The 14,090-nt window shown below is 33.2% G+C and overlaps 2 protein-coding genes across 2 annotated transcripts in view; both read left to right on the top strand.

The window, feature by feature from the left end:
- The window catches only part of SPAG16 (sperm associated antigen 16), a 678,503-nt gene extending 666,365 nt beyond the window's left edge, over nucleotides 1-12,138 (top strand). Inside the window, exon 16 of the mRNA XM_004674324.2 lies at nucleotides 11,898-12,138. Within this exon, the coding sequence (XP_004674381.1) occupies nucleotides 11,898-12,073 (176 nt within the window). The 3' untranslated portion in view covers nucleotides 12,074-12,138. The remainder of the gene's footprint in view (nucleotides 1-11,897) is intronic.
- Nucleotides 12,139-13,469: 1,331 nt separating this feature from the next.
- VWC2L (von Willebrand factor C domain containing protein 2-like) overlaps nucleotides 13,470-14,090 on the top strand; it is a 144,005-nt gene continuing 143,384 nt past the window's right edge. Inside the window, exon 1 of the mRNA XM_004674323.2 lies at nucleotides 13,470-13,515. The gene's annotated coding sequence lies outside the window, so the exon portion shown is untranslated. The remainder of the gene's footprint in view (nucleotides 13,516-14,090) is intronic.

Below are 14,090 nucleotides of genomic sequence, written 5' to 3'. Positions count from 1 at the left end.
ATTATACATGAGAAATATTGAAAACACAAATTCCTAAAGGAAAGCTCAGTCTTGAATTTGTTCTGAAGTGTTTCAACAGGCTAGAAATGTGCTATTTTAAAGACTCTTAATTTAGAGAGTCCAAATAATGTCTAAATGTTTTCTTAATGGAATCTCTCTCTAGTCATAGAAAATTTACTACCAGGACTATGTAATCAATGTGAAGCAGATGGTGGAACAATTACCTGATATATTTGGGCACTGCCATTGGCCAATTCTTAGAGTAAGGGCCAGGAAATTTATTCTGTTTTCAGTCTGCTTTCTGATTATGATGGATAATGGTTTTTAATGAAAATCTTTGTATATTTTAATTTCCATATATGAGTCGGATCTACATAAGCAATTCTTTAAATCTAGGTGGGACTCATGATTTTTGCAATCTAACTGTTGAATTCACACTGATTACTTTTAAATATGATAATGGACTATTATTTATGATTGTCAATTATTGGGTAAATAGCTTCTTCCTGTATCATTAAGCAAATTTTTGTAGTTCATTTAAATATTTCAAATATTTAAAGGCATGGTATAGCTCATAATTTAGAGCTGACGCTTTGATAATTCAGTATTATGTACAAGAGTTAGACTTCAAAAGGACATTTAAAGCACCTACTTTTCAGCACCTGGGATAACATAAGTGATATTATATTCTAAAATTATAATTGAAAATGATCTACTTAGTTTTCGGTATCATTCTGACTCTGTAGGTGCTAATGCAATACTTTAACACATCGTATAGACACCTAGTTCTGGAATACTTATATTCTCTTTGACAATAACCATATTTTTAGCTTTAAATACAAAAAGACTGCACAGTAATGATACTGATCTTCTGTGACTAATATTTTTAAAAACTATTTCAGATGCCCATCATCCAGGTTCAAGAACTGTCAAGATTTTGTCAGTTTTGTTTCATGTGTCTTAAAGCAATTTCCAAAGAATTGTTTGTTTTCAACACTGAAAACAGTATTCTGTGAAGCTATTGTCTTAAAATACTATTGCTGTAATTTTTTCATTTTTATATTTATGAATTGGTAATTTCATTTCAGAAATACCATATCAAAATATTTTAAACATGTACAAGATTATCACAGAAACAAACTACCTCAACCTAGAAAGTGTCCTTAAATAATTCTCTTGAATCAGTTTTTCCCTGAAGATACTGATATTAATAGATATCTTACAAAAATTAATTTTGAATATTATAGTTTCTTTGGGGGATATAAACTAGCATATGGGTGCCACTCATTTTAATAACCATGCTATTTAGTTGATACAAAGGAATCCTCTCATTGTGGAATATTTTCTTTCCTAACAAATTACTTGGTGAGGCATTTAGTTCTCTCTGTTCCTCTGCAACAGTAATTCCCACTTTACCCCATCCTTGCTGCAGTTTTCCTTGTTGCTTTTTTGTTTTATAATCTCATTGTAAATTGAGGGACCCCATATTTGAGCAAGCTCTTTGACAAAATATATGTGCTTGCTTCTTAGCAAAGCCTGATGCAGTTTATTTTCATAGGAGTCTTTCAGAAGGTTAGAATATACTGAGCTGAATTGTCACATGGATAGTAAAGCATTATTTCAGTGGCCTCAAATGGGTTCTTCTGTTTTCTAATGCAGAATTGGCTCTGGAATGACTAATTCACCTGCAATGATTATCTGAAGTATTTTGTGTATTGCAAAGTGTCAGTGTCTCAAATAATATTTTGATCTCATCCCTTTGGTTAATTCTCCTACACCACATATTGCACAGTGGGCACTCTGTGCTGGACTGTTACACTTCCCCGTGAGAACTGGCTCAGGGGTAAGCACAGGGTGCAAGCCAGCCAGTAAGAGATATATTTGAGCCAGTATGAAATGAGTAAGTACTAGAGATGGTCTTCCCATGCACCTTGAATTTTGGGAAGTTAAAAACCTTATATCTGCTGGAACCTCAGAGTGCAGAGAACATTCTTGAGGTTAAATCCAAACTGCAGAACTGAAATATATCTTTATATAACCTCACTTCAACCTCCAACCATTAGTGGGGGTGCAGTGGATGGTGGTACAGACACGTGTTGTAAACAGTGAACATCTGAACCTTAACTAGTAGTTATTATGCAATGTTACTTTCAATTTTTTTAGAACAAAGCACATGTAGATTTTTTATGAATTTTTATTAATTTGTCATTAATTTAGATTAAGTACATACTCACATCTCAGCAAGGGAATAGCATCACTTACCCTCTTCCAATGCCCACAACATCATGGCATCCCCCATCTTCTCCCTTTTCTTCCTGGTGCAAAAATCATTTTTTTTTACAGTCTGTTGTGTTTGCTATGTTTTACCAGTTTGCTTCCCTTGGTTGGTTATTTATATTCCACAAATGAATACAACCATCCACTAATTGTCTTTCACTTTCCATGTATGCAATCTTCATAGGAAGAAAAAAATCATTCCTACAGGAACTATTTCTGGAGTCAGTTTGGTTTTTTGGGCTTTTTTTTCCTGTATTGTAAATATATATCCTTGAGTTGCTTTCTCTCTTTGTCTCTTGGAGTTCATTTTCTTTTGCTTTCAGTGAAGTGTCCTGACCAATATTCTATTACCTGAGACAAGTCACTGTTTCCTTAAATATATATAGCAATATAACTTCATCACCTTTGTCTCATGTATACATCTAAATGTTAATCTCACATTACTTTAACACCAAATATGTGTTGGTACCATTAATCTCACAATGTCAACTAGATTTTCACAAAAGCCTATTTGATACTCTCTTAATCTGGCATTTCACTTGTAACAGTGGGACTGTGTGATGGAGAAAGACTGAGTAAAGAACAAACACATTACATGTTGATTTAAATTTCTGAATGAAGTACATAGCCAAGTCATCAGAAGACAATATACTAGAATATTATTTAAGATTTCCATAAAGATGACTTCACAGAATTATGAGTTAATATAAATTTATTTAGCACCTCATGTAGCAGCCAAATGAGCTTAACTTTCTGGCATTAACTACTTTCCTTTCTCCCCCAGGCTATTGAAAACAGAACGTTTATAGACAATCTTGGGTTGGCATTCTTGCTGTAAAAATATCTTGTAGTTCCTGCTATCTTGTAGTTCCTTTTCTATGATTCACTGTCTTTATGTGAGTTTATAAGGATTACATAATCGACAAGTCAGAAGAATGTAAGCAAAAGATAAAAGCACTAGTTTCCAATTATTAAACATTTCATATCATTTGAAAGGTATATCAGTTGTAAAGTTTGTGTATTTTCTCAGCTACACTGCAATTATTCCACAGTTTAAGTAATCTTTCTGTGATTTTGAAGTTTTAATGATTTTCTTAAAACCAGATTATATTTAGCCACACCAAATGCATATATAGAACTTTGAGTCTTGGTATTTGAGCCATTCTTTGCCCATTGCAAGCAGGGAGGAATGACATCTTGGCTTTACTTCCTTATCACCTGCATGCATCTTTTTTACTGTAACTGCCAGTGGGGAAATGGTGCTGACCTGCCACTGCTGTTCCATGGATGGTGCGCCCCAAGATAGTCTGAAAGGATGAATTTCTAAAAATAAGGACACAGTTATTAATAATTCATGACCTGAGCATTAATATAGTTTCACTATTTCCTACCCCACATTCAGGAAGGGGAAGGGGTATTCCTTTATAAAGAAGTTAGTACTGACACAAAGGTCCATTAAAAAAATACTCCCAAAATTAGATTTCTGACTTTCAGAATCTTAAAATGCAGTAAATGCTAGGACTATAAATAGTGAAAAATGTGACATACTCAAGGTGGTTTTGTTACTTCAAATACAACTTTTTACCAATAAATTTATGCTATAAAAAATTAAACTATAAGCTTTCTGGCACTATCTCTGATCATGATATAAAAGGGAAGAAAATGTAACAGCTAAATTTGCTCTGATACATTTTACCAGAGCTAGAAATGAACCAAAAGTAGACTGTCTTCTGACATCAGCAGAAGTTTTTCTGAAATGTTTGCAAAGCTCCAGGTGCATGGGGTCCCTGAATAAATATTATTTCAACACTGATCAGCTGCATAGGTGAAGAACAAGTTAGGAAACAGGTCTACAAGGATTTCTTAATGAAAGCAGGTGGCTGTTGATATTCTAAATAGATTCAATAATTAGTTAGAACATACTTAGAACTTTAGGTGCATCTCACAAGGGATTTCTGTAATATTCAGAAAGATAGCTCATGTAGGAAACACCTGTTCAAAAATACATTCATTCATGTCTCCCCAAAAGGAAAGATTTTTGAAACTACATATGGAATGACCAAGGTTTCTGTTCTAGCAAGACCTTTTGTTTTATATGCATGCTAAATTTAAGGGTTTTCTGCATTATCGAAGAACTGCATTCCTAAGCAAGATGTGGAGTTCATGTCAAAGACAAAAATATTAAACATACCCCATGGAACAAACTTGACTTACTTAGCATCCCTTCCCAAGTTTAAGTAGTGGGAGATTTTATCTTCAGTCTTTAAGCATATTGTACCCATTCAATATATTATATATTCCGAGCAAGATAAACATATCCACTTCATTAGAGCCCTAAAATAAGTTTTTCCTGCTCTCTCTTCTGTCATCTTTATGGCATGAATTTCTAACAAGAGGAATTTTAAATGCACTGTTTTCAGCTTATATTTGGACTTTGACACAAATGAATTTTTTTCTTTAAGACTTAGAGGGTGGTGGGTGAAAGGATTCACCAAAGACAGAGTGGGGTGTAGAACAGGAAGACTGACAAACTAAACTGGTGAGGGGAGCAGTGGGTGGGTCAGCTCCCTGGCCTGGTATGGAACTCATGCTTCAGTGGCTTTGGAGAACTTCATATTGCGGTGCTTTAACCCGCTGTGCCACCAGGGAGAGCCCAAATGAATCTTTAAAGTAGCACTACCTACTTGAGAAAAGTAAAAACCCTTTAGCAAAAACATAAATAGTAAAAAACCCTGAAAGTTTATAAATTGTCACTAGCACTTAGGCAAGTTAAATTCACAAATAATATTTTTTCTTACTGTATTGATCAGCAGTAGGGTACAATATAAACTAAATCAAATTTCACATTGCCTTCAATGGTGTTTTTGAAATTCTGAGTAATGAAACAGGTTGAACCATTAATGCAAATCTTCAAAACTTAAATAGTTTCTTGATACTTTTCATTTTGAGGCATCTTTTAAAGAAACAACAGATGCCTCTCCACATGCATTCTAAAAATCAATACAATTAATCAATAACACTCTCCACAGGTAATAAATGCTGAGAAGCATTTCTGCCTATCTATTGAGTCAGAATTGCTTCAAATTGGTTCTGATGTGTATAAAAATCATTTCCTTATTGATCAAAGCCTCTCCTCTCTGATATGTTATTTCATATATAGTACACAATTGTTTTAGACTCTTGTTTTAGACTCCATTCTTGTATATTTATGATAAACACATGATCTGTGTTTGAGAATAATTTGAATAGAATGTAAAATGGGTGTGTTTCTTTGGGGGGACGTAGTGCTCAAAATTTGATTAAATTATGAATAATCATAAGAAATGACTGAGGTTATTTTAATGAGAAATGTAATGTTGTTCATTCACTTTTTGATTATTTGTAATAAGCCTAAAAGTTTTAGTGTGCTGCTTCTTGTAACACAACGCCATTCATACACACTTGCTTTTGATGAAACTACTGATTATATAAATGATAAATATCTGCATAGTTTAAGTTGTATATTCATATTGCTGACAAATAACACTTTGTAATATTATCAAACACGTAAGTGTATTTTGTGAACGTTTGGGTAATGTGTTAAGTGTGCAGATTAATAAGAAAAGCAAGTATTCTAAAATTTCAGTAGATACTGAAAACACTTAATGAATCCTTTTAAATAGGAATCTGTTCATCTTCATTCCAAACAGTATTTGTGTCCACGGTAGCACTGGCCAATAATACCTGAAAACTCATTATATTAGATTAGTTCTCTAAGGAAGCTCAGTTTCTAACTCTTGAGACATACACTAGTGTTGTGAATTATTCCTCCAATAAGAAAAAAATCAAAAATTCTTATTAACATGATTCAATAAGTCTTTATCTGGATAGTTTCTTGTAAGATGGCATCATGAATATATTAACATGGAGAATGTTCATGGCCTAGTTATATTCTTAAAACTTAACACCAATTTACTTGATCAAAAGGTTTAAATGTATTTCAGAATTGTTACTTGAAATTTCAGGGTATATGAATTTGTCATATTGATAGTTTAGGTCCTAATATCATAAATAATTTCCTTTTTTTCAATTTGAAGGAATCTTTCAATGAAACCTGATTATCTTTTCAGGAACAATTAGTATAAGGAATTGAATGAATATATTAAATATTTAAAAATAGTGTGTCAGTAAGCCCAAGGGGATGGGATATTACACAATGTAGAAAACATAACTGAGAATGTATCATCTTTCTGATGATTATTTTCCAAGGATACAAGTTATAAAATTTATTTAATATCTTAATATAAGATGCTTACCTAATGATATGGGTCTCTCTCCTCTCTGTAGGCACTGTTGATTTCTTGGTACACTGGATGTATTCTTTCATTCTTTAAAGCTCAACGCTGCTTTCCTAAGTTCCTCATTTATTCCCAGGAAGCTAATTGAACAGTAAGAATCTCAGTCAATAAGTGCCATTAGGGTAACCACAGAAATGAAATTTTTGAAATATCTCTTGTACTTAAATAGAAATTAATTCTGCAGTATTCCCAGGAGCCAGCAGAAACTCAGCTGGAAACTGGAATTGCACACCAAAGAGATGTTTATCCTGACTCATCTGAGGAAGGGCAGCTTAAGCACAGTGGGAGAGATGACACTGAGCCCATCAATAAAAATTCATCCAGAGGTATCAAGGCATGAGACAGGGATGAGAGCACAAGCTTGACAGTCATGTAGGCCTCAAAATTCAGACTGTAAAAGTGGGTGGCCTTGGAGAAGTTGCCTTTATTGAAACCTCATTTTCCTCCTCTAATCAAGCAGGGGATGTGCTAGCACTGTCTGAGGGAAGGATGTCAACCACAAATTGAACCATTTGAAATGTTATTTAATATAACCATATAGATCATCAGAATATGTCATCCCTATACAATTAATGAAATTTTACATTCTAAGGTTTGGTTTTATTACACATAGTAAGTCCTGGAAATCTGGCATTTCACAATGACAGCAAATTTCAATTGTCTGCATTTCAAGTGCTTCATGTGAGCACAGCAGCCAACATGGCCAGGGCTATATGCTGACCCTCTAGGGTTGTTCCAAGGACTACTGGCTATAAACTTAAAATAATGTCTGAAAAGCATATGATCATTAATAAGCACTAGCAGAGGTAGTTGTGAAAAAAATTTTTAATTTATGAGTATAAGAACTGAGGTATAGGCTAGAGGTTGGCGTGAGAGGACTCACCAGAGCCAGAGTTGAGAGCAGAAGTGGTATATCTGATGAAATACACTGCTTCAGGGAGGAGTGGGCAAGACAGGAGAGGTCTGTTAATGCCCTGTGGGTCAGCTCCCTGACCTGAGGTCAAATCTCATGTAATAGCTTGATAGTACTGAGACTTTAACATTTGCACCACCACAGAGGCCCAGTGTTGGGAAAATTCTTTGTATCACTACTGAGTATTAACATGATAGCCTATATGCTAGGTTGGGGTTGGGGGGAAGCAAAAATCCAAAAATCTATTCCCCAGTGCAGAGTAATTACAATCATTCTCTGTTTGGAAGGTAAGGCTGTAAGACAAATACATAATTAAATATAATATGTATCTTGTTACCACATGAATGGTCTGAATAAAATGGAGATTTCAAATGACTAACATCTGAAAGGCCTTATACAAACTTGATAGAATAAGTAATGCTAAACTGCTATGTAATTGGTTGACTTTTATTAGGAACATATGGTCAAAGATAACAAAGGTGACAAGGTCAAACATACTCAAGAAATAATGGCAAATTACTTGGTAGAGAATATGAGAGTTCATGAAAGAGTATATTGGGTGAAAGATTAATATAGTAGGACCGCTACTCATTGTTCAAAGGAATAACTAAATAACAGTGATTTGGGGAACAAAGATCTGATTTCAAATTCCACAGCTACCGTGTATATATATATATGTATTTTTTTTTCCCCTGGGCAAGCCACTTTCTCTCAGATTCTTTGTTTATGAAATGAGATGGTTGGATCTAAAACAAAACCAAACCTGAGAATTTCAAAGTTATACTACTGATGTTTTTTTCTTATTCAAGATTTTGCTCTTTTAGGATGGAAGTGACAAAAGTCGAGAAATGCTGTAGAAACACCTTAGGAATTCATAGAATTTCTTTATTTTAAATCTATCTCTAACCAAAAAAGGACATAATTGTTGAAAATAAAGTATTGTCACTGAAGTTTGGAAAAATGAGAATAGTCAAAAAGTACAACAGAACTGTGGAGATAATACATCCCTTACCAGAGTGCTACTAAAATTACGAGCCTTTTTATGAGTTGTCAGTTAAGTATGACTTTTAGAATATACAATGGATGCACGAGAATGCACGAGAATACGTAATAATTAATTGATATGTGTGTGTACATATATATATATATACTGTACACATATATGTGTATACATGCATATATAAATATATACATATGTATATATATACACACACATACAAGAAACTCCAAACTATTATTTACCTGAGCCTTGTCTTATAAAAGAAACTAAAGCCAGTAAATAAAAGAAACTAAAGCCAGTAAATGAAGCAAGTTTTTTTAATATAAATTTGATTCAAATTTCAGCTTTACCTTCTCATTTCATTCTTCATAGCTGAAATGGAGAGAACATTTACTTTTGAGTTGAATGTAGAACACAACTCTAGCTATTCAATTGATCTTTTATCAGTTTATTCCAGTCTCCCTAGAAGAAAGACATTGCCTCGGCTCCTTTCTACTTAAAAAAAAAAAATCATAAAGGTCTTTAAATTAATTCATATTACACTACACACCCCTCATGCAATAAGCATGTAACTGTTCTGCTTAACTTAATTAGACTAATTTTTTTCCTTAAAATATATATAAAGGAGCTTACAGATTTTTAAGAAATCTATAAGTCTATTTGGAGCTGAAATTTAAAAGACCTAACTTTTAAAGTTTGGTTAATTTATTTAATGACAGAGAAATACTTTTGAAAGTCAAATGAAGTTGATAAATTCACCTAGTAGGTTAAAATGGATAGTTACACATGTCATCCTCACTGGTCAACAAAATAAGTGATTTAACCAACAAAGTATTGACATTCTTCATATAAGTACTAACTTTTCAGAAACATGTGAATGAAGAAATAATAACTGCTGATATATAGTGAGCTATTTATATGAAAGAATAGAAATTACAAAGCTAAATCAATGTTCTCAGTGGACTGAAAAGAAGCAAGTCATTTTTTTACATAATACGTGCTCATGAAACAGTCTCACTATTTTTATTTTTTCAATCAATATTAAAATATTTCTGATTTTTAACTATACTTTCAATGCAGGTGACATACAAAGAATATCTACATTTATGTTGGTTAGCATAGGATTTTAACAATTGTAATTGTACCAAAGTATAATTACTCAGGAATATGTTACAAGAAAATTCTTGATTATGAATTCTAATTAAATATTTAATGTTTTACATAGATATGTAAAATTGTTTCTGCCATATTTTTATTCCATTGATCAATTTTTATGTAGATGAATCTTCCTAAATTTGTATATAAGATTGTAACATTAATATGGTGAACTATTAGTACTATAATTTATTATTCATTCCCAATCATTAGGAAATTTAAAAAGATATACAACACATGTTGATGAATACTCCAGTTTTAAAAATGCAATCTATGCATGCCATGTAATACCCAGCATACTTTAAATTTTAACATAGCTTTAAATGTATATCCCTGTCAGGAATTGATATTTTTTAGAATTTATAAATTTTAGAGTATAAACATAATTTTTCTTTAGGGTAAGTTGTGTGTAGATTCAGGAATTATGCAGATATCCCATCCAGTCTTGCAATTTTCAAGTAAACCTGAAAAACTTCACTATAATCTTGCTGACTCAGATGTTTTCTAGCAAAGACAAATTTTTGAAGCACCTAAAGAAAGCTGTTCCTGAATTATATAATCCTAGCATCACATTCTTTTACTATAATGTTCTCTATAGTATAGGAAAATATAATAACTTATTGAAGGAACTTTCAGAATATAAGTATCTTCATATATATTTCCAATTACAATTTTTACAGATTTCACTTTGATAAAGACAATAGTTTAGAGTTTAAGTCTTTTTTGAATTATTTTGGCTTCACAAATAGAAAATCTTTGTTCCCCTTCTAGCTGTTGTATGAAGAATACAAGAAAAAAGTTATTTGATTCCTAGGGAAGTCACAACAGCAATTACCTATAGAATGAGTTTGGAAGTGAAATCCATATGTAATGCCTCTGTCAGCAAAGACTTAGTAGAAGGTTTATAATAAATATTCACATCTGCTGCTTTGGACACTCTAATCCATCCTAGAATCTTTGCTGTGTCAGGCTTTGTTCTAGATGAAGAAGCCCAGTAGTTAGAAAGGTTTGCAAATAAGCCATATTTATCATGGTTAACTTTACTTTTATAACTTGTTTTAGAGCTAGCTGGGACAATCGGAGTTATAATTTGTGATTATATTTCACTGTGACTTTATGATGTTATCATAGATATAATGAAATGAATAAATTGTACTTTTACCACATATCAACTACTTACAATCTGCAAGGCATCACTGATAACACTACTATGCTGGATGTAAAAAAAAAAAAAAAAAAAAAAAAAAAAACTAGCCTCTGGATTCACAGTGCTTGTGCTTAAATGCTAGCTCCCTCCATTTTCAGCATCTGCAAGCTTCTTTTACTTCACAGATATAATGGTGTAGTGTTTTCCTGTGTCATTAGACTATCCTCAATATTATATAGAACTATACGTATTAGGTATCAAATCTAGGATCTAGCTTGTTTGTTCAGTTTTGAAATGCTGTTCCTAGAACAATATTATGCCTTCTAGGTAGAATTAGATAATTCTGTGTGTACTACTAACATTACATTTATTAAGTTTATATGAACATAATCTGCTTTAATTCTAAATTATGTGTTTGCTACTATGTAACTCTTTAATAAAAGTATTAGTCAGAATTGGGTTGCAGATTTGTTTTTTACCTTCAGGAAATTATTCATCCAAATATGTGGTTTAAAAATTATGAGAATAGTCTGTGCTGTATTTAGCACTCTTATGTAACTAAACCTTAGTTTAACAGAATTTTGAATTTTAAATTAGAGTAAGAAAACCTAAGTCATCTTTAGAGATTTTTTTCACTTTAACTCCCCAAAAAATAAGATTGAGTTCATGATTACACATTTTAAGCATAAATGTGTATAATACATTAATGATAATGATATACATAATTTTAACATAAAATACCCATTTCAAAAATTTTGCTTAGTTGTTTCCAATCTTAAAATTAATAATCACCAGTGTCAGGAGACTACTGAGGCATTTGTGATATCTGCAAATAAAGCAGGCAAAGCATTAGGCTTTACTTCATTTTAAAAATTTTGTAGTTATCTATGTCTTAATTTTGCCTCAAATTACTTTGTATACAAACAGGACTTTAATGACTAAAAAGTAATATAGATCTGTTGAAGTAGAGTTGAAACAGATGATTCCATTTCTTATAAAATGACTCCTTGAAATTAAGCTGATTCTTATCTCTTTTTTCCCCTGCCCCTTTTTCCTGTTCTGCCCTAGGTCGAGTTTTAGCTCAGGCAAGCTGCAATGGGGTTATACATTTGCTGGATCTTAAATCCGGGAAGATTCACAAATTGATGGGCCATGAGAGTGAGGCACACACAGTCGTTTTTTCTCATGATGGAGAGAGTCTGTTTTCTGGAGGCTCTGACGGCACTGTTCGAACATGGTCTTGACCATCGGTATATCCCACTGCAGAGGGCATTCCTTTTAAGGCTTGGAAGAAATGCCTCTCATAGTCTCAAACCAATGAATATCTGGTTAAATATGCCAGCAGCTAACAATTTGTTCTTTAGCAGGATTTGGACATATGTTTTAGGACTTATATTGTTGCCAATTAAAAAAAAAAAACTTTCTGCTCATTTGTGTCTGGGTCTTTTTTCTTTCTCATTTTGATAAAAATTTAGAAACAGCATCTTTGGTAGAGGTTTGGAAGAAACAGCTTTACAATGACGCCTAATGACAGACTAGATGAATTACAGGAGATTGATTTTGAATGTTAGGGAACAAACTGCAGGAGGACCCAGCTACTTTTTTTTTTTTTTTTTTAAATCAAATCCAAGCTGCAGTAAGACCTGAAGTTAATCATGTAGTATGGGACAAGTCTTTGTTAAAACAAAGGGTCAAATAGAATCAGGAATACAGATTTTCAGTTTCTCTGACACTGGTTATGTTTTCTCTATTAATAATAATCGGAAACTGCAAGTGATTTAAATCTAAAAGCAAGGCTCTTCTGGAACTTTCATCTTTGCTGTCCTTCCAAGAAGGTGTTATAATTACAATGTTTTATTTGTTATCTTAATTTCAATACAAGTAAGCATTTTGCACGTACAGCGCGTTCTTCCTTTTAATAGAAGTATCTTCTGTATGAAGTGCTATTGCTTAGAGAACACTCTAGCCTGGTCTAAAGCAGCTCCGATATTTCAACAGAGCTGGGTTTAGAAGCCAGTTGTTGGCGCTGTCCGTGGTGCTGAGGAATTCCCGGCTGCCGGCAGAATCAGCTCCAAATCAGCAGTCTGCAAACTGCTCTCAGTGATGCAGAAACCCAGCTAAAGTTGCTCCTTTCCTTCACGTCCACAGTTAGTATTTTCTGGTGTGTAAGAGGGGATTCAAGCAACATAGTGTGGATGATGCTAATAGTATTGCCAGCGGAGTGGGCTTTAAGCTACAGCATGCTGTTGCTGTTTGTGATCCTCAGAGCCTAGCCAAATCACCTCTACTGCCGTAGCAAACACTGTGTAAGTGAACTCATGTGTGGAGGAGGCGTAATCAGCTGGGAAATTTCATAGAAGGATCTGAGAAAATTCTAAAAATAAGTTCAACATGATTCTGCTACTGGGGTCTGGATTTCTACAGGACCAGCATTGCTTTGAATTCTGAAGACAGGTCCAAAGCCTATTTCTTATGTGTGTCTGCTGTGCTTCTCTCTGGAAGGGAGGGAGTCTGCTTCTTGACTGTGTTTTGAAATGGGAGGTAGAATGGATTATCTTTAATTCACGCCTGAAAATGTATTCTTTGGAAAACTGAAGAGGAGCTGCTTTCCTAAAACATACCTGGATATTTTAGTTCGTATTGTTCTGTGACCCCCACCACCACCATTAACCTCCAGGGTGATTAGGTAAGTGTATCTTATGACATAAGTTATGTTTGTTTTCCTGAATGGATGCAGTCATTTTAAATCATATGTAGCAATATGAGGAGGGGGGAAAGTTTAGCTGAGAAGTGATCCTCAGTTTAGTGATGTTTGTCACTTATTTAAAATCTTCAGGTACAGATTTAATTTTCTCCAATGTTTCTTCTCAAATAGTATCTTAAACTGTACTAGAGTAGCTTAATTATGAAGGGGAATTTTTTTAAAAAGCATAAGAACTTTATTATCTTTTCAAAAAGCTTGTGCTCCATGCAGATTTTAAAATGTTTTTAATGTAAAAAAAAAGTCTAATGTTAAAGTAGATAGAATACCTCTTTTTCACCTTTAACTTTATATTTACAATAGCCTGTTAACATTAATACCTACCTGTAGCCTGTAAAAAGATCATTCTTTCTTCTGAAGCAAAATGATATGTGTATTTTGTATAGCATTTTCTACATGTATTGACAGATACTTCTGGAATACTATCAGGAAGCACAATAGCTCCTTTCTACCAAGATAAACTTCCTAAATACATGAGAAATCTATAATATATGTCTTAA

Source organism: Condylura cristata, unplaced genomic scaffold (assembly GCF_000260355.1).
Source record: "Condylura cristata isolate star-nosed mole 26May11 unplaced genomic scaffold, ConCri1.0 scaffold00002, whole genome shotgun sequence".
Lineage (NCBI taxonomy): Eukaryota > Metazoa > Chordata > Mammalia > Eulipotyphla > Talpidae > Condylura > Condylura cristata.
Note: the sequence above shows the minus strand (reverse complement) of the source record. Positions and strands in the feature narration are given on the sequence as shown.